The sequence below is a fragment of the Rhamphochromis sp. 'chilingali' genome (assembly GCF_963969265.1).
Source record: "Rhamphochromis sp. 'chilingali' genome assembly, chromosome: 3".
Taxonomy (NCBI): domain Eukaryota; kingdom Metazoa; phylum Chordata; class Actinopteri; order Cichliformes; family Cichlidae; genus Rhamphochromis; species Rhamphochromis sp. 'chilingali'.
In genome coordinates this window covers 7,643,211-7,662,210 of record NC_137931.1, presented here as the reverse complement: position 1 = coordinate 7,662,210, position 19,000 = coordinate 7,643,211, and the positions used below count along the sequence as shown (strand labels likewise).

The following is a 19,000-nucleotide window of genomic DNA, read 5'->3' as shown; positions in this document are numbered from 1 at the left end:
TGTTTGTCCGTCAGATACACGACAAAGCACATTTTTTTTGCAGAACATGCAAGCGGCCGTTGTTATTGTCATATTTGTCGGACTAAGATGCTCTTAAATCTGGGAGTAATCTGGGTCCTAAACTCCGTATACTTCAGGTCAAACAACACTGCAGCGTCACTTAGAGTTAAAAACTGTCTAAATTCTTTCATCTTTAATAAAACGATCAGCATTGCTGCTTTACCAGGTGTAACTATAAAGTTTAACTTCCAGGCATCCATGAAAACAAAAGTTATTACATTTAACGGAGTTAGAAGTTAGCAGGAAGCTAGCGGAAGTTAGCTCGCTAGTTTCGCTAGTTACCTAAGCATGATATTGCATGTTCTGACTGAGAGATTTCTGAAAAAAATCAAACGTACAGCTCTGCTATCACTTCCAACATAAATGAAGACAGGAAACTAAACAGCAGTGACGTTTGTAGGGTTACTGAAGTTGGGCTAGCTAGTATATAATGATGTGCTACGTGATCGCTAGCGACACAGCTATGTTAGCATAACATAAACAGTGAAGCTGGAGGACGAACACTAACACTTTTCCACTTATAAAAGTTAACGTGAAGGTTCTTCATGGTTAGAGACAAATGCAATCGCATGGCAGGATGCTGTAAACGGACCAAACTTCAGTCAGGAGAACAACTGAGATAATCCATCCACAATACGAGGTTAGTCATTAATATACTGCAACAACATGGGAATAGAGCCGCTGCCAGAGAATTCAACATTAATGAATCAATGGTACAGAAGTGGAGGAAGCAAGAAGAATGAGTTTAATAAAGTTTGATTTATCTGACTGCTTTGTTTCGCTTAATGTGCCTTATAATCCCGTGCACCTTACGGTCCGAAAAATGCATACTGCACACTGCAGTTTAATGTTGCAAAGCACCTATTTTTAACTTCAGTGGATATTATATATGGTTATGCTCAGGATATGTCAGCCCATTTCTACTGGAAATGCCTTTTGGTTAAACTTTCAGCAAGGAATTTGCATTTGCACTGTTACATTTTTATAAAGCTTTAATGTACATAAAAACCAGCTTCTTGTTTAAGTGAAAATAAATGGAAGGTTGTCTTTTTGCGCTAGTAATGTTGTGGAGTTGTATTTTGTCTCGCATCAATTATATCGTCGGTTATATCGTTATCGCAAATTTTCAAATATATATCGTGATAAATATTTTTGGCCATATCGCCCTGCTCTATTCTACAGGATGTAAACTATCAACCAAATTATAACACACAGTCTCAATGATCAACATATGACCTATAAATGTGACCAGATGTAAAACAGAATTTTCTACACTGCTCAAGGACTCCTTACAAATCCCACTATAACAGTGATCTATCACTGGGGTTTAATGGTGGGTAATATGCTTTCACATGCATAAACAAATGTTTTTGTGGTTCTTCTTTTAAACATTTCCAGCACACAGAGTGACCAGACTGACTAACTAGGCCTGAGTAGGAAACAGAGATCTGATCAGACTTCCCTCTCCCTGACTCTTATCTCTATACCTTTGTAGATGTTTTCAGATAGACTGGGGCTGTGGAGGGGGTGAAATCACATGGATCAAATGAAATTTGGCATGGTTTGCACTGGCAAGATAGTGTGTGTGCATGCATTTGTCTGCCTACGAGGAGGCCTGTTTAAGGAACGGTAGCAGTGTGGGGTCTCCTAGGGGCTCATCAAAAGCATGCCGCATCCACTGCAGCCCCACATTAGGCTCAAGTCAGTGCCTCATTGTGTCTGGGTGAATGACCCTGGGGGGACACCAACTCCTGCTGCGCGGCATACATTCCCCTCCACATGTTTGCTCTGCCCAGGGTGTGGCCCAGTTCGGGAGGATTACACTGAGGAATGTAGCCGAGCCCATCTTTTAAAACAAGAGAGGAGAAGCAAACTGAGGCCACGGGCAGAAAGTTCATGTTCACTGAAGCTTCCCACAAAAATTCAAATGTACTGAGCTCAGAGGGGGGAAGCTATGGTTAAGTTACAGATCCATTAAACTTAAAAAGAGGTCTTTGGGCTGCATTAGTATTTATGTTTCAATGTCTGCTTTCTGTCTTGACAGGTTTATCTGGAGTAAGAAATTAAATCAAGGTAGTAGGCACACTTCTCTTGAATCCTAATAAGAGTTTTTGATAAGTGGCTTAAGTTTTTGCTCTACTTCCCTACCTGGTGAGATCTGTCGTTTACAGACAGGAAACAACCTTAAAGTCCCACCTTCACAGTTTTACTCTTGTATTTTTATTCTCTTAACCGTTCAAATATGAACACCTTCCCTTCTTCCCATGTTCCCTCGCTTCTTTATTTTCAGCCGTCCCACGCCCTCCGATAACACACTTACAGTGGAGCATGCTCTTTTAAAGCACAGTCCGGATTAAGGTGTTCTTACTAAGTGAGGGAAACCAGGGCGCTTCATCCCCATGGGGACTGTGGCGAGCTTGTGATACAAATGAGAAAACACTGCACACCTGAAAGTAGTAGCTCCTATTGTTTGTCCTGCTTCACTGCTTTCTTTTTGACGACTGCAACTTGACGAAACATGATCGCGCTCAGATGCAGCAGGCTACCCCCCACCCCCAGCCCCAACTCTCAGCCTACGGAAGCTCATTCAGGCGTGGTGGTCACCTGGTAAAATGTTACTGGTGCAAATAAGTGTGGGGGAGGAAATCTAAACAGGCCGTGCTGTCAGGCATTCAGTCTGTTTTGTAAAGGCTTCAAAGTCTGCAAAGGCACCAGTGAAACTCTAAAATGGCTGTTAATTTTCTGCAGCTGATTATTATACATATGTGTCTTATGCTTTAACTTAGAATGAAAAAAACCCCATCCAGACATGTCAAATATAGTCAAACCTAACCACTGACGAAAGGCTGATGTCTAATGGTTGCACAGTCAATGTGACATCATCACATGACCGGCATGATTGCATTTACTCCATTAAGGTAGGTATTCTCATTCATTTACTACCCAAGCCCTCTCTTCCACTCATCTCTACCACCACCACCACTCTATGATGGTTTCCATGGTCACGGTGCAACAATTATCAAAGAGCTTAAAGGAAATGGCTTCAACCACAACACATCTCTGAAACTACTGGAGACACAGAGCTGCCTCTCTCGGTTTTCTATCATGTTTAGCTCGAATTATGTCAAAGTTGCAACGGAAGAAATTATGTAAACAGATTAAGACAAATCAAGGTTCAGATGACAGCACAGACTTAACGTTCTTGTTTTGACTTACTGATAGAACTATATCTCCATATTTATTTAGTTTAAAATAAGCTAGCTGTATGGAGGTAATTTGCTGCTGACATACAACAATTTGTATTCATATATGACATTTAAATGTCATGTTCTGTCTAGCAGCCACCAAACCTGTCTGAACTTGTTCCATTTGAATGTCATTTTCCTAATTCAGAAGATAAAACATAGACAAGATTGTTAACACCACTAACATATAGAATAGCCTTTTATTCTCATTCTACATGTACAACGAAATTGTGACTATCGCAAAGCAAGAGAACAAACATACTAAAACTATTTGGACAGTTATGGGAGCAGAGCTGGGCTATAATGGGCTCCATAGCCATGTTGGAAATCTGATATGTGGTTGAAAAAACAGTTGACATATCTGAAAAGTTCCCACTGCGAGGTCACCACTCCCAAACGTTCCTGTCAGGTCTCAATTGAAACGAATGATACTTTATAACCCCTCTCATGCACACCGACTAAATGTTAGTTCAGCTTTAGCTGGACAGGGATGAAGAAGCTTCTCCTATTTTGAGAGATGATAAATGTAGCATAGAAGGGCTGTTTCTAAAACCCACAGAGTAAAGCAGGGGACAAAAATAATCCCCTAGAAATTACACCATAGAAATGCTGAGAGCAGCACCGTGTGAGGGTGCTGCAAGCGTTATGATTGAGAAAGTAGGAAGTAAACGAGAAAGGAGTGATCCCTCACCATTATTTAACCCATGCAAAACTCTCTAACAGAAAATGCAAAACCAGATATTTCAGATAAAAGAAACATGCACGAGCGACTGTTTGACCACACTACGAAAGTCCCCCTCTAACGTAGACATGCATTTGCCGTAAAACCCATGATCTGGTGGCTTCACTGCTTGCTGGAGTTTCTTATTATTGGAAATCTAAAAAGCCACGCTGTTCTTTGGGTCTCTTGGGTAAAGACGGATCCCCACACAACAGCAATAAGTGAATTATGCTTTCAAATGCAATTTATATCCAGCAGAACTACAACGCCCAATTGTCCGCCAATTCTGCGAGGTATAACTTTCCACCTTAATTAAGCAGTCCTGCTGCATCATGTTTTAATTGAATTGCACCTTTTAGAAGCTGCATTATGAAAAAAAAATGACCAAAACAAGTCAGAGATCCCTGCAATTTACATATCACCATGCCCCAAGTCATTAGATTTAAAAAAAACAAATGCTGTGCAGCCCAAAGTAAAATATCAGTAAGAAAATTAGGGCATAAGCGTTCATCCAAAATAAAATAAAAAGCAAATGCTTTTATTTTGGCAGAGAGCTGACAAGTTTAAGATAAAACTATGATGGTGCAGAGCCGCTGTGGTCACAGAAGTGTTTTTAGAAACTCAAAACAACGACCATTCCTTGGAATGTTTGCCTACTGCTGCTCGACAAGCGCAGCAGCAGTGCTACACCTCCTTCTCTGCTCCTTTCCCAAGCACTACCATTTACGTGTTTATGAGAAAGACCGTTCTGATCGTTGGCCAAGTCATGCCTGGCAGCACCCAACCCTGGCATGATAACCCTATCGGATGAGAAGACCCAGGAAGATGATACGGGCATAATGGGGGTGAAAATCAGCCTGCAATGGACTGAAACACACTTCCTAATGCATAATAAAGCATTCATTCTCTTGTCACGAGGAAAGTCTTTGCGAGAGTGGGGGTGAGTTGGAGTTAAAAAGTACAGAGAATACTGTATTCTCCTTCTGTCAGTGGGCTGGATGGGGAAATTAGGGTTAGAAGGGGTGAAATTTTGTGTCTTTGTCTATACATTTAGCTTTTTAGTTGCATTAGGAGTTAAGCTGGGTTAAGGAGGCAGTCTTCAATGACAGCAGAAGATCGTAGATTAACAGGCTGCCAGACAAGTCCGGGCGGTAAATGTAAGAAATGCTACTGTTTTGCTAGAATACTGCAGTATAATGCAAGCCACTTATGGAAGGGAAAAAAGCCCATGTAGGGGAGAGATACCAGCAAAAAACTCTTATCCTGTGTCATGACCTTTAGATTTTAAATTTTTTTAAAAATTAAGAAACCCCCCAAGCAGTAAACCAGCACTTATATGGATCAGGATGGTGTAATAGCTGGCAACAAATACAACAACATCAACGGTGTGGGAGCAGACTTATCTATTTGTTATACTACCTGTCTATGGTTGTGAAGCTGTAGTTAGGCGTGCTTATCTTTTTTCTGGTCTAACGTATACAAAACACAAATTTGCATGGCATGAAGTAGAGCTGAGCCAGTAATGAAGCCACAATGAAGTTGTATGCTTGCGTAATAAAGTATACCATGCAGAAAAAAGAAAACATTTCACCTTATCTGGGGCAAATTTAGCAAACTTTTCAAGTTTTTGTTTACGTGATTTTATGCATGCAATCCTTAGGACCCATCCACTACTGATGTAAAAGTAATGGATATCTCCCCATATATTTAGGTAGCTTCAGAAACTGTCCCAGTAACTGTCAGGAGGTTTTGCTGTTAAGGAAAAAAAGGCTTACTTGTAGATGGCCTTTGGTCAGACCACAAAAAAACAAGAAAGAAAGAAAGAAAGAAGAAGAAGTCTGGTCGCTGTGGTCAGAAATCCCTTAAGGAAACAAATGGGAATCAGTCGAGGATGCTTGTAGTCCATACCTGAAAATGTTCTGGGTAGAAACTACCATCAAGATTGTGTATTATAACAGAAGTGATAACATAAAGGCATTTTTAAAGTATGTCAATAATGATAACTGAGAACAGGGTTTACAGCATAACTTGAGGCTTTGATATCCAGAAATCCTGAGTGCACATTGTACACATAGACTTTTCTTTTATTCTACAGCTTAAGCCACAGCTGAAGAATGAATTGCCAAATGACTGCCTCAAAGCCAGTGTTTACACAAAAAAATGTCACAGAGCACAGTCTAAACTAAACATAGTATGAGGTTGACTACTCAGGTCATTCTAGTTCCCCTTCAGCCAAGAATGCCAACTTGGAGTTATTAAGGAAATCATAGCGATTGCAGAGATTCCATATCAGGCTTAACCTTACTTGGTGCAACAACAAATCAGTTCTGATTAGAGTCAGCTGTTTGCTCATTAAACAATCACGGCATAAGAGCTCAGAAGATCTGGCAGCTGGGAAAGAATGTCACTCAGTGGCTGACTGTTAGCAATAACTTAGCCAAGGAAGGAGCTTGTAGCAACATAAAAGCAGCTTGTTTCTTTACAGTGTCAAATAAATAAAGACCATGAGAAACTTTGGAATGAAACTGACTTCTTACACATTTTGCAATGTGTTTCATGAAGGTTGCGATCAAGATTCAAAAATGTCCTCTACCATTATTTCACATTTTTAACATTCAGAGAAACGTGCCAATCTAGTAGAACCGCTTTTGGCACGGGCCTTAAAAAATGTGAAATGCACTCACCACACATTGCGCTGTTCTAAATGTGAAATGCAGCTACAGTTTATACCTAAAACAAAGACAAACTCCTTACAGTTCTAGTGTTCTGCTCTAGTTTCTTTGGCTATTTATCATTGTCACATCTGTTTTTCAGTTCTTTTTTTCCCTGCACAGCCTGAAAATAATAAGGGTGCTCTCGGATCTTATTTGCACCATGAGGGGGGCATGTGTGAATCGACCTTGTTACGACTGGGTTGGCTTTAAAGTGTCTGGTGTTGAGCTAATTTAAGTGATGTTTTACTACTATGAAACTGTGCAGTAAAATCTGTTTCAAACGTACAAATTAAAACAATTTAACTTTTGATAAAGGGGAGGGAGCAAACAAATCAACTACAAGCCTTATTAAAGGGATAAACACTTCAACGTGGCTTTGAAGCTTCTAGTGGATTTTCCCTGAACAAAACGTGGTACAATGTAATGCCGCACATATTCAATCCATGTATTCAGGCTGACAAAAGCAGATTATCCGCATTTTGAAGATGTAATGCCTCTTCTTGGATCTGTGTGAACCAATATGACAAAACAAGCACTGACTGGTGTTTGTTGGTTGCATGTGACAGCTGACATGCATCCAGGAATAGAAGCCCTGGAGTGACTCAAGGCGATCAGATGCTCACCCACAAGTACGCATGATGGACAAGGCACAGTAATATTAGAAGAACTTCCCATGAAAAAAAAAGAAAACGAATTGCACACACATGACAAAACCTCTGTGGCCTTTTCACTTCACAGGTCAGACTGGTCGGCTAACAGCAGCACAGCGTGGGGACATGACATGACGCGCTGAGCGCACAACCTACAACACGCTGACCATTTGAGAGCACAAAGCTGTAACATTTTGTGTCAGGTATTATACTGCTTCTGCAGAGATGTAATCCAAGTGCACAAATGTGTTTTATATCACACGGCAGATATAAACTAACAGTAATCACTTCTGTATGCCTGGGATTGACAGATAACAAATCAAGCAGCTCAAATTCTAGACGTCATGAACAGAAAACTGCAGTCCTTACCTTTAACGAGTCAAAGCAGGCGATCACTCTCCCATTCTCCACCTGGCAGCTTTTGGGTGGGTGGGCAAATTTGCATTCTTCATCACTGCGTGAACAAGTCCCGCGTTGAAACTGCCGGCACACTTCCAGGGTCAGCCATTTTGTGTCCCGTATGGAGGCAATGTTTAGAGCCATGTCAACAGCGCTGGCTGTAGAGCCGGGTTGCAGCAGAGCCACTAGGTTTAATGTGGAGGTTATCCTCTGAAGAGGAGCACTCCAGTTAAAAAAAAGAAACAAAAACAAAAATATCCCCAAAAAACAAAAGAACTAAGAAGCAGCAGAATGTGTAGCTATAAATGATCTGCTTCAGGTCAGTGGATCAGGCTTGTCCTTGCAGACAGGAACGTGGAGGTAATGGACTGGCAAAGTCTCTGTGACCTGAACATGGGACTACACTATTGCGCTATTGTGGAGTTTCTCAGTCAAACAGCTAGTTGTTTATCAATCAGTAAGTCTCAGGTGCGAACGTCTGGAAAGGCAGAGGGGGCATGCTCAGAGAAAAGCTTTAGTCGATGTACCCGTGTCCCCAAAATGTCCTCTGCGTGAGTGATGATATCTTTGCAAGGGGTGGATATCAGGGTTATTTTGAGGTACAATGGCACAGTTCAGGATAATACAAAGTTTGTGGCTTTTTATTGTTACCCTCTCTCTGAGCTTTGGCACGTTGGCCAGCTATGCAGCAGCTCCAGCAGCTCTTTACTTTTCCTTCACACAGATCACAGGTGAGGACAAATCAAGGGTCAGCGATCCTCACAGCCGAGCCGTGTGGCGTCACGATCGCAGAGGGCAAAAAAAAAAAAATCTGGAGTTCTTCAGAAACACTCAGCGATCTTCAAGTAGGGATGCTGTCTCACAAGGCACTTTCTGTCAGTGATCTAAAAGGGAGAAGTGAAAGAGAGAAAAGTAGAGACAAGAGACAAACAGAGTGAGGCTATTTTCACAGTGAGAAAATGGCTCGCTAATTATGACGGGAAACAATTTATCTAACAGGCTTCAGCAGGCGTTAACGGTGTTTGTTTTATGCGTGTCAATCTGAATTTGTGTGTGTACTGCCCCAGAGGAGTGCTAGCTCCAAAGGGGACAGGCCTGATAAACCAGAAAAAAAGGCAGTTAAAAGGTTATTCAGAAGCCATTTGAGTCTAAGTCCCACAGTCGCTGCTGTCCGCCTTTGTACGGGGTGACTGCAAGCCCAGTGGCTTTCCAACATATTGCATACAAAGTGGGGAATGGCAAAAGCCACTGTGCTATGAGACAGTGGACAAGAACGCAGAGTCAGAGCAGAGATAGAAAAAAGCCCCGGGGTCCAACCCGCCCTGTAGAGCCATGCACGGAGGGACGAGTTCAGCCAATAGAAAACCGCGCAGAGCAGCACTATTCCAGGCAGTCGTCCAGCAGCCGGAGAGGGACCGAGACAGATGCATATGCCAGTGCCAGACACGATTATGACGCTGCCCAGTGTCCGGCAATATTCACTGGTCTCCCACCATCCAAATTAGGTACTGGCTCATTGACGGCAGCCTGTCAATTTACATTCATTGGGGGGAGACGTGCGTCGGTGCGTCTGTGCTGCCTGTCTCATCCTGCAAAGACGCTGGTCCCTGTGTTTGGCTGTTGTCTAGGGACTGAGGAGGGACAATTGGTAGAGCAACAATATGAGGAAGTGACCTTTAGTTTGAGCATATGAAATCCATTACGGAGCTACTGCGCAAGGAGCTCTTTCATTGGCACATCTGGAAATATTTTTCTGCTAAATGCAGGCGGGTAAGGGGCTGAGGACACAGACTGAGGGAGGAGAAAGAGAAGGACTGTAAAAATATATAGAGTTCTGGTTAACAGATTACCCCACTGGAAAACATCTTGACCAATCTCACATGGCATATGAAAGGCTACACTTGTTAATGAAGGTTTGTGGGGAATTGTACACCCGTGTTCGCAGGGTTTGTCCCTGACAGGGAAGCAGCTGTCATACAGGTGTATGCTACTGGCAGATTCAGCACAGTATTTATTTTAATCTCTTGTCCACAAGACAGAGGTCTGAAGTAAGACGCACTTATCCTTTCTTCCTGGAATCTACTAAATTCTTCAGTTTGACATCCAAAATAAAAATTACATCTAAAAGTCCAAATGGAGAAGCCCATTTTTCTATAAGATAATTGATTTTTTTGTTGTTTATTTCAGGCATATAGGAGGGCAGATTTTTTTTTAAGCTTCTCTTGAAATTACCCACCAACCTTTGTCTAGCTAATCTAATTGTCCCACTTCAGAGCTGATCATGTGAAATGAGATCAGAAGCTTCCTCGCCTGATCGTACTGACGCCCAGGCTTCACTCTCCAAGGTTGGATTTAATTTCACATCATCACCCCAGGGAAAGAGCCAATCACTGCAAAAGAGACAGTCAGGTAAGAATCATGTCAGATCTGACCTTTAACAATTAATCCCTTCTTATTTTTAGGAGCCATAAGAAGTGTGTGATCAAGCTAACCTACTTTGTCAGAGAGTGTAAAGGGATGATAGTGCCATTTCTCTGAGAAATGACTTACTTTGAAAGGTGCAGCAAGTTGTGCTGAAATAGTAGGGGAACACAACCACTAGTCATTTTCTATTTTTCTATTTAAAGCAGGGGTTTACAGCAATCAAAGTTTGGATGAAAAGAAACAGCCTGACAGAGTGGATAATGCTTGGTCAGGGTCATCTGAACACTCCGAGGTGTCTCAACAGGCAACATTCAAACAATGTTTGCCAAGAAAGATATTCAAAACGAATGGTGAGGACTAGAGATCCAAAGGGGACTTATGTGGGTGGTAATAAGACTAAAACGAAGGAAAAACAGAACATAAAGAAAAACAAAGAAAATCTGTTCTGATATTGTATAGAACTGTATGTTTATGTAGTATTACTGCTGTCAAAAACACAAAACAAAAAACAGAATAGAAAAAGTAAAGTAAATATCTTAATAATATCCAACATCCTGACTAAGAAGCATTTGGTAATAACAAAGACATGCCGGTTCCACCCTGCTTCCAAAGAGCCAATGAACAGCCAAACCTCAAAAGATATTGTGTTGTTGCATTGACATATGCACAGATTAGACTGTTTACGATAGTTTTAACTATGTTGTGGGAGATATATCGACGTGCTATATTGGTAAAAATTTAGGTAAGAGTACTTGGCTCATCTACAAATAGAAATTTAATCGGGTTTTCCATCAAGATTAAGCTCGTAACAAGAGCACTCAGAGAACTCCCCCTCAACAGTGTGACCTTGACCTTGACCCGATTTTTAAACTAAATTAAATCAGCTCAAGCTGTTATTGGTATATACCATCACACAAAATTAGCACATGATATCTTGAACACTGTGGACACTGAACTGATTACATATTTCCTCCCTTTGGGGGGGGGGGATTAGAGTCTGTGGGGCCAATATATCTGTTGATATCAGCTATTTAACAGTATTATAACGGTATCTGCATTTATAACGGACAATAAATGAAAATTTGAAAAGTAAAGAAGAGATAGCAGAAACACCCTTCAACCATGTTTCAAATTATTGATTTGCATAATTTGTCCACAAGAGGGCAGTCTGCTACATCCCTGATGGCAGCACACATAATTACCTACACATAACAAATGTTAGGGAAAAACAGTTTATGTTTCTTGTTTCTGAAAGAAAAAAAACACAAGAAATAAACCATTTAGATTGGATTTTAACATCACCAAATATTAGTATTGCTCTTAAAAATCCTATATTGGTCAGGCTCTAGACAGAAACAGCAAAATAACTACCCTTTTATCTGGAGGGGTTGCTAAGATGGCAGCAAATTGCTGAGTTGCACTTACAGAGGTTTAGTCATTCATTTATATGCCAAATGTTTAGTAGACACATAAAAATTAATAATATATAACTTAATAAAGGAAATAATCAATAAAGCAGCCCTAGCAGTATTTTTAAACAGACGCTACATGTGCTTCGTTAATGTAACCTTTTAAGAGATGGGATATCTAACTGTAAAGTGATGTAGCCATAAATGCTAGCTAGACACTCTTTAGCGGTGGCAACTGAGAACACTCTTATATCCCTAAAACATACCAAAGCCCCTGCTAGGAAGTAAACTGTTATCATGGGGGGTGAACCTCTTATCTGTGTCATATAATTACACCCGATCCTAAGAGCATGAGAAACTCAAGCACAGCAGAAATAAATTGCTTTGGAATAACTACTATTGAAAACTGTAGCTGAAGTCAGAGGCGGTGCACACACTGTAAATTTAGGCTACTTTGACAATCCTTAACAATGTGACTCTGACATATTTAAAACTGCCTTAGTTTGCTCATGCATTACATCAACATGCAGCATGACTTAGTTTACACTGAGCTCTGTAGTCACGCTTTGAGGACAATGCCAATGATATGAAAGGACGGAAGGGCAGATGGTCAGCAGGTAGGAAGAGCCACACAGCATGTTCTGACTACTGCTTTTCTGCATAGGATCACTACTAAACACTAAATCCTTTTAATACCATTTCAAGGTAAAATTTGCATTAGAAATGAGCCTTTCTGCAGATCCTCATGGCTGAACCAGGCATTGCTTCTGCAGATCTGTGGCCTTTCTGGGGCAGAAAATTGCACCGCGGCTTTTGTTCTGCAGAAATGAAGCCTCTCTGTGAAGGACTAGTATAATAACGTGGCTCCAACAACACAGAAATATAGTCTATTTCAATGTTACTGTAATGAAATCGATTAGCCATTATTTTATAGCTGATGCTTGCTGGCTAAAGTCCACTGTCCTGTTTCAGAAAGGCAGCATTTTAAATGACACTCAAACTAATAAACTCATACACATGCACATTAGTGTATATGTTAGGAATTTTTTTGTTCTGTAATTTTTTGCTCTGTAATTTTTTTTGCGATGTTGAAAGAAGACTTTGTCTCCTCTTTGTCCTGTACAAACAGTGGTCAGACAGGGTGACCTGATAAAGCAGGATAGAGATGTAAAGTAAAGCACCACAGTACTAGACTTTATGGATTACTGATGCTTACCAAGGCCAGCTGGCTGAAGCATTATCTTGGTCAGTCTGGTTAGTTGAACGAGAGTCAGAGGGACTGGGGTGTCTCGAGTGAAAGTCATGGGCTTGACCTCTGATTACCACGTATGTAACCCATTATTCTGGTATCTGTGCACACCGGCTGTGCTGGGCAATTTATCTTTAACCGCATGTATTTGTTTAGGGGAGATGATAAGCTACCTGGTTCCTACTGGTCATAAGCTTTGTGGAAACGTTTTCCATGGCACCAGCAAGGTGTTGCTACCAAAATAAAGTCAAAATACAAATGGCTGTGACAGATGAGCGCATGAGCAGGGAGCCTGAGTGGCTGAATTTCCATTTATTACCATTTTGTGCTGGCAAACTGCAATTGTATGGCCATTTGCATGGCCAAGAGGAACAAGTGGTCAATGTTTTTCAAGGCTGTGTAGAGAGGGCCTCATTGTAGAGGGGAAATAGGAAAATGTTCAGTTTCCAGTGAGTAATGGAAAACGAGTGAGGCTTTTAGTTAAGGCTTTATCAAAATGTTCTCTATTCCTAAAAAACCAAACCGAGACGTCAAGTATGACATCACCATCATGTTCCTTTTTGCAAAATCTTCCTTTGCATCTTCCAGTGGGGATCAAGAGCAGGGCTAGACCTTGTAGCCTAATTCGTATTTAATACCCTGGAGGCTCTGATGCTTATGAAATTGTCTTTGGCATAAGCTATGGATCCTTCAGTTCAATATCATCAAATGCCATTAGCAATAAGGATGGGCTCAGCAGAGGCTATACCCGGACTAAGCTACTGTTCGGAGGCAACGCAAGAAGCATTTCACAGAGTCAGCACATAGGTGTGTCCCATATCATAATAGCCTTAGCTAAACCAGAATGACCTGAATAGCCCTGCTCGTGGTATGGGACTGGCCACTTGTTATCCGTGATCCTTTTCATAACTGGATGTATTTTCTATGTTTTTATAACCACTTAATTGAAAACAGGCAGGAGAAAGTTTCAGTAGATTTGATCGATCTTGACCCCTGCACTCAGTAAATGGATTTGTTTTCGTGTTGAAGTGAACCTGTCCTCTACCTAGTTAGCTACAAGGACTCAGGCAAGTCAACTAATTATAGTGCAGCTGGCAGCCGGAGATGAACACTGCTGTTGAGATAAATATGATGATTAACAGGACGTCCAGTCCCACTCCATTTAGTGAAACCAACACAAAGTGCACCTACTGCAAATGGAGCCAAGTTAAAATCTTACTTGAGCACTTGAAAACATAAGAGCTCAATGATTCAGCAAACTTGCCCTTGTATCACAGATCAGTTGAAAAAGCTCTGTTATGCAGAGGATGTCTGTAAAATCTACCAAGCACTAAATCCTTTTAATATTAGCTCGAGGTAGAATTTACATTAGTGTCAGAGAGCGGGGATTTCTAGCTGACAAAGTCTTGCAGTAAGGACATGTCTGAGATTAAGACCCCATTATTTTCTCATCAGGAAGGGCTGGACTGATGTTCCATTTTAGAAAACACCCACTTCCCCTTGATCTACAGCCAGACGCATGACACCACTCTAGCCTTTTCCATGCAGGCAGTAATGCTTGGCTGCCACCGGCCGAGCGTCTATTGCAAGGCTAAATGTAGACAGACAGCGGTAAGCTGAAGACACGTCAACCGTGCCCCATCTCACTCAGAGGTTAATTATGAACTGTGCCTTATTAGAACTGCGAACTTCCAGCTCATTTGAGCCATCGGCTATTTGTGTCCACAACACCGGCCTGTGCTCTTAACAAACAACCTTTGCCTTGGGAAATTTGCGCAAGAGTCACGAGGAAAAACTTACACAAAGTGAACAGCGACAGGACAGATGCCACACAACAGGAAAGTTTTTCTCGAGGCAGTGAAAAATATACAGCCCATGTGGCAAAAAAGGAGCTCTTGACATTTGTACTGAGGAAGGGGCAAGTCAACCGCTGTGATAATGCCTCTCCCGCAGGAGCTGAAAAAGAGAAAGTCCATTAACGGGGCTGGAAACTGCAATGAGGACAGTTGCTGCGTGGCTGCAAGCTCCCAGTGCTCCTACGCATTTATCCCACTCTGTCTGCATTTTCTTCCCTTTTCCTTGTTTTTAAGCATTACACTCTTTTCTCTCACACAGATAAAACATTCCCTCTGGTCCCTCCCCACCCAGACTGGTATGCAGCGCACTGCAGCAAAACTCCTGAAAAGAAAAAGGAAAAAAGCCAGCCAATCTGTCGGCTCTTTCCCACCTCCTTTCACCGGGGGTCCCGTAGCTCTGTGTCTGTCTGTCTGTCTGCTGTCCTAAACGCAGGACGCTCCCGGTGCTTCTGTGACGCGGAGCTACAGCGCAGCTCTCCCCTCAGCCTCAGCGACAGGAGTTAATGACCATGTGTTCTGCTGTCATTCCTCGCGAGCTCTTGACTGCTTCTGCCGGAGGTCCATGCCTAGACAGGGATTTTTCTATCAGTATCTCTCTCTCTCTCTTCCCCAAGCTGCCGAGCAAGCGAGCGAGGCAGGCAGGCAGGCAGGCGGGCAAGCAGGCAGGCAGGAAGCAAAGAGTGTCTACTCCAACTATCTGGCTGAAACACTTCCAGCCAACCCCTCCAACACCCCTAAAGCCAGCCCCTTCCTGCCCACCAGCCTGTGGCAAAGACCTGCCCCTTACCATGTTCAGCCAATGAAACAGCAGCTACTGCAAATCTGTGTCTCTCCATTGGAAGAGCACAGACTAAGTGATGGGGTGAAAACTGCTTTACAGTATAACAACCCCTGAATGCTGATCTGAAAAGGTATTTCCCCAATTTCACACCCTGCTTAACCAACTATCACAATATTTATTTCTTGTCTATTCTGGTGATAATATTCAAAATGAAATCATCATTAACTGAACTGCATTTAATAGAATATAGATAAATATACATGTTTGATGTAATTAAAGTGTAGCTGCAGATCCATGCTGAATATCACGTCCATCGCCATCATCACCCCAGGTAACAGGATCACTACATTTCTTCCCTCGCCCCCTCTCTCCTCTACCTCCCATCAGCATCTGTCCTCTGAACTCATTTGCGACATCAACCAGACAGTCAGACAACTCTCTCCTCTGCTCTTAATCACCTAATTCTATCCCCCGCCCCACCTTGTCTCTTTATCCCTACCTGCATGTTTTTCTACATTTCTATAAGCTATCTTTCAAGCTGTATTTCAATCCAATTCCTGAGTTCGCTGGACTGGAAAATTACACAGTAATGAACATTTCTGTTATTGTTATTGCATCAGAATTAGCTTCGAGAAAAGGGAAAGGGGAAAAATAACATGACGGCGGCTGGTATTGGAAGGTCCCTTCCACCCAGCTGATGACATGCTGGCTGGCATCATATGAGCCGTGAAACTGGAGCGTCACAGAACTGATGAGTCAGAGATCCAGCTTCATGACTTTTCGATCCAGATTCAATAGAACAGCTGTACTGTCTGTCTCTCTCTCTCTTTCGCTTGCCGTCCATCCGTCTCTCCCTCTCTCTCTCCCGCTCTCTCTCCCTCACATACAAAGGTTGTGGATGACGCGGCAGCCTGGGTGTTTCGTTGACATCAATGAGGATAAAAATGCTTTACAGTTCCACAAGAAACAAACCTATCAGCTGTGTGATTAGGCTTTGACAGTTGATGCTCCACAAGCGAAACATTTGTCAAAATGTTGTGAGAAGATAGATGCTCGGGGTGATTAATCCCATTCGGCATGAAAAAGTGTCTACTTCAGCAAATGATGCCGAACACTGACGTCATCTTAGGGATCAGGGCACCTGTAGGTAAATGACACAGACAAGCGCTCTGCCGCTGCATGAGGCACGGGCTGGGAGGCGGGGCTATGTCATCCTTTGTTGAAAGAAAAAGTGCCACCTTACACCATCAGTGAAAGTAGTTTCACTACTACCGTGTACACAATACCAAGCGATCATTTTAATGATCCTAGACGGTGAACATTAGTTATGACCTGAATATTGAATGTAAAAAGCAAAAAGCAACTTCCACGGATGAATGAAGCTTATCAATCTCTAATTTGCCTGCAGCCAACTTCTCAATAACCCTCACTGAATAACTGTCAATAACTGCATAACAAGCCAAGCCACTGCTAATTTCCACTGGCAGACCTCAGATAGCCTACCTCCTAAATAGATTTGTCCGACAGGAAAACAAACAAAAGCCTGGCAGCCAAACAAGCCGAGCTACTTCCTTCCCGCATGGTATCCCCTCCCCTCTTATTATCCCTGTCCTGTTTGACCCCAAACAGCTTGGCTCACTCACACACAACCAGATTTAGGATTCTGCGGCCCAAAGCAGCTTCATATTCAAATATAATAGGGGAATAATCTGAAACAATGGCTAATAGAAAATGAAAACAGTGATGGGTTAAGACTGTGTTTGAAATACTCTCCCTCAGCACAGAACACTGTCTGTGCTTTTTCTGTTAGTTACATGCGACAGAGAGAGAGAGAGGGAAAAAAAGGGCTCAGAAATAGGGCAGTGAAGACAGATCAATGAAAAGGCAGCTGTCCTTTTCTATTATTAGCTGTAATCAAATATCAAGCAGGAAAGAGTTGTGCTTCCTTCCATTTGAAGCCCATTCTGATAAGTCTGTCAAATGCAGAGTCTGCATTAAAATATAGAAGAGCTTAATGGATGCAAGGGTCAACCAGGGCTTTTTTTTAAAATAAAATACACACCAACAAAGCCATTCAAGTATATTTCATTCTCACTGAACTCATACTTTCTGGAAACTAATCTAACATTTGTTTTATCCTTTTCAACATTATTGAGCAAATGTTACATTCCTTATTATACAAAGCTCATTTTCCACCAATTACACTGTGCTGTTGAATGTCATGTCTTACTTGAGCTTTAATAACCACGACATATTCCATCCAAATGGCAAACCAAGGTCTGGTTTCCATATGAAAATAAAGACACTGGTGCAATGCTCTTCTGTGCTGCTGCTTTGCATGTTCACAGGGATTAATAATTGTAAATAACCGATCAGAAGGTATTAACCTTAAATGTGTAAAGGCTCTAATTTGAAAAAGCTGCAATGGCTAAAAGTTTGTCTCCACTCATGCCTCATCAGTCCTTTACTTTTCCTTTAAATCGAACAATCCATTAATCCAAGTAGCAGCTAATTTATCTCAAAATGCAGAAGTTCATTGAATACTGAAAAAAACGCACCGTTAATGACAGCTCAACAAACTCACCTGCAGAATTAATAATAAATGAGTTGTTATTAAATCTATTCCCAGTGGGCTTCGTTAGGTCATTTCCCACTTCATAATGCAACATAAAGCACTGGACTGAACACTTTTCGGATACACAGGGAGCACGAAGGTGCAGCATCTGTGGATTTGAGTTATATTATATTATATTTTACTTACGAGCTTTCAGCTGTTTTTATTAGCTATTTGGGCACAGATTGGCGGCTAGCCCTACAAAACAGCCTTCCGTGAATTATTTTTATGATGGTGGAGTAATATTAGCCACCTCTGCTGTTCCAAGAAGTCTCTACATTTACCATAACGCCACACCGTGTGAAGTAGCATCAGAGTCGAGGTGTGCTAACACTACCTGCTAAGCTAACTACCTGATGCTTACCTGATGACGAACCTGTCACATCCAGCTGCACTTCAGCCACTACCAACGGTTTCTCGAGAGCGCTGTTTCGGTTGATATGGGACTCACGGTTCGGCACAGGACGGCAGAAACGTTCTTCGACTAACACTTGCCTCTATTTGCGTTCCGCAGCAAACTTTTTCGCTTTCAAAACAGATGTCAGTGAAAGTAAGCTATCAGTCGCTACACGCTAGCTCGCTAACTACTTTTAAGGCTAGGGCAGGAAGCAACAAGCGATTTTGACAGTTCGAGGAAATGTTGAGTGTGCTTCCCTCAGGGGGGGTTACTACTATGGTGTAAACGTTAATAGAGTATTTATTATCAAATGTTTGAGCCACTGTAGATGCTACTGAAAGAAAAACACTTTTCGGTTAGAGTGAAGTGTTACATGTATTCCGTTTTACCATTGAATTCTACTTCTATTCGATAGAGAAGATAGCCCGCTCACCCTAACAGTAAATATGGTACAATCCAGAGTGAGCAAGGGAAGGGGTGG

At 41.9% G+C, this 19,000-nt stretch overlaps 1 protein-coding gene across 13 annotated transcripts in view; it reads right to left on the bottom strand.

Annotated features, from left to right (window-relative positions):
* mbnl2 (muscleblind-like splicing regulator 2) overlaps nucleotides 1-18,711 on the bottom strand; it is a 53,592-nt gene extending 34,881 nt beyond the window's left edge. For 9 of the 13 annotated variants that reach the window (XM_080878748.1, XM_080878738.1, XM_080878750.1 and 6 more), the window contains exons 1-2: nucleotides 18,487-18,711; nucleotides 7,760-8,673 (exon numbers count right to left, since the gene is read on the bottom strand). In XM_080878748.1, the coding sequence (XP_080734874.1) occupies nucleotides 7,760-7,933 (174 nt within the window). In that variant the 5' untranslated portion in view covers nucleotides 7,934-8,673; nucleotides 18,487-18,711. Of the gene's footprint in view, nucleotides 1-7,759; nucleotides 8,674-10,029; nucleotides 10,180-15,098; nucleotides 15,294-18,486 lie in introns of all 13 variants that reach the window. The other 4 variants (XM_080878745.1, XM_080878743.1, XM_080878746.1 and 1 more) reach the window with 4 other exon arrangements.
* Nucleotides 18,712-19,000: the final 289 nt, after the last annotated feature.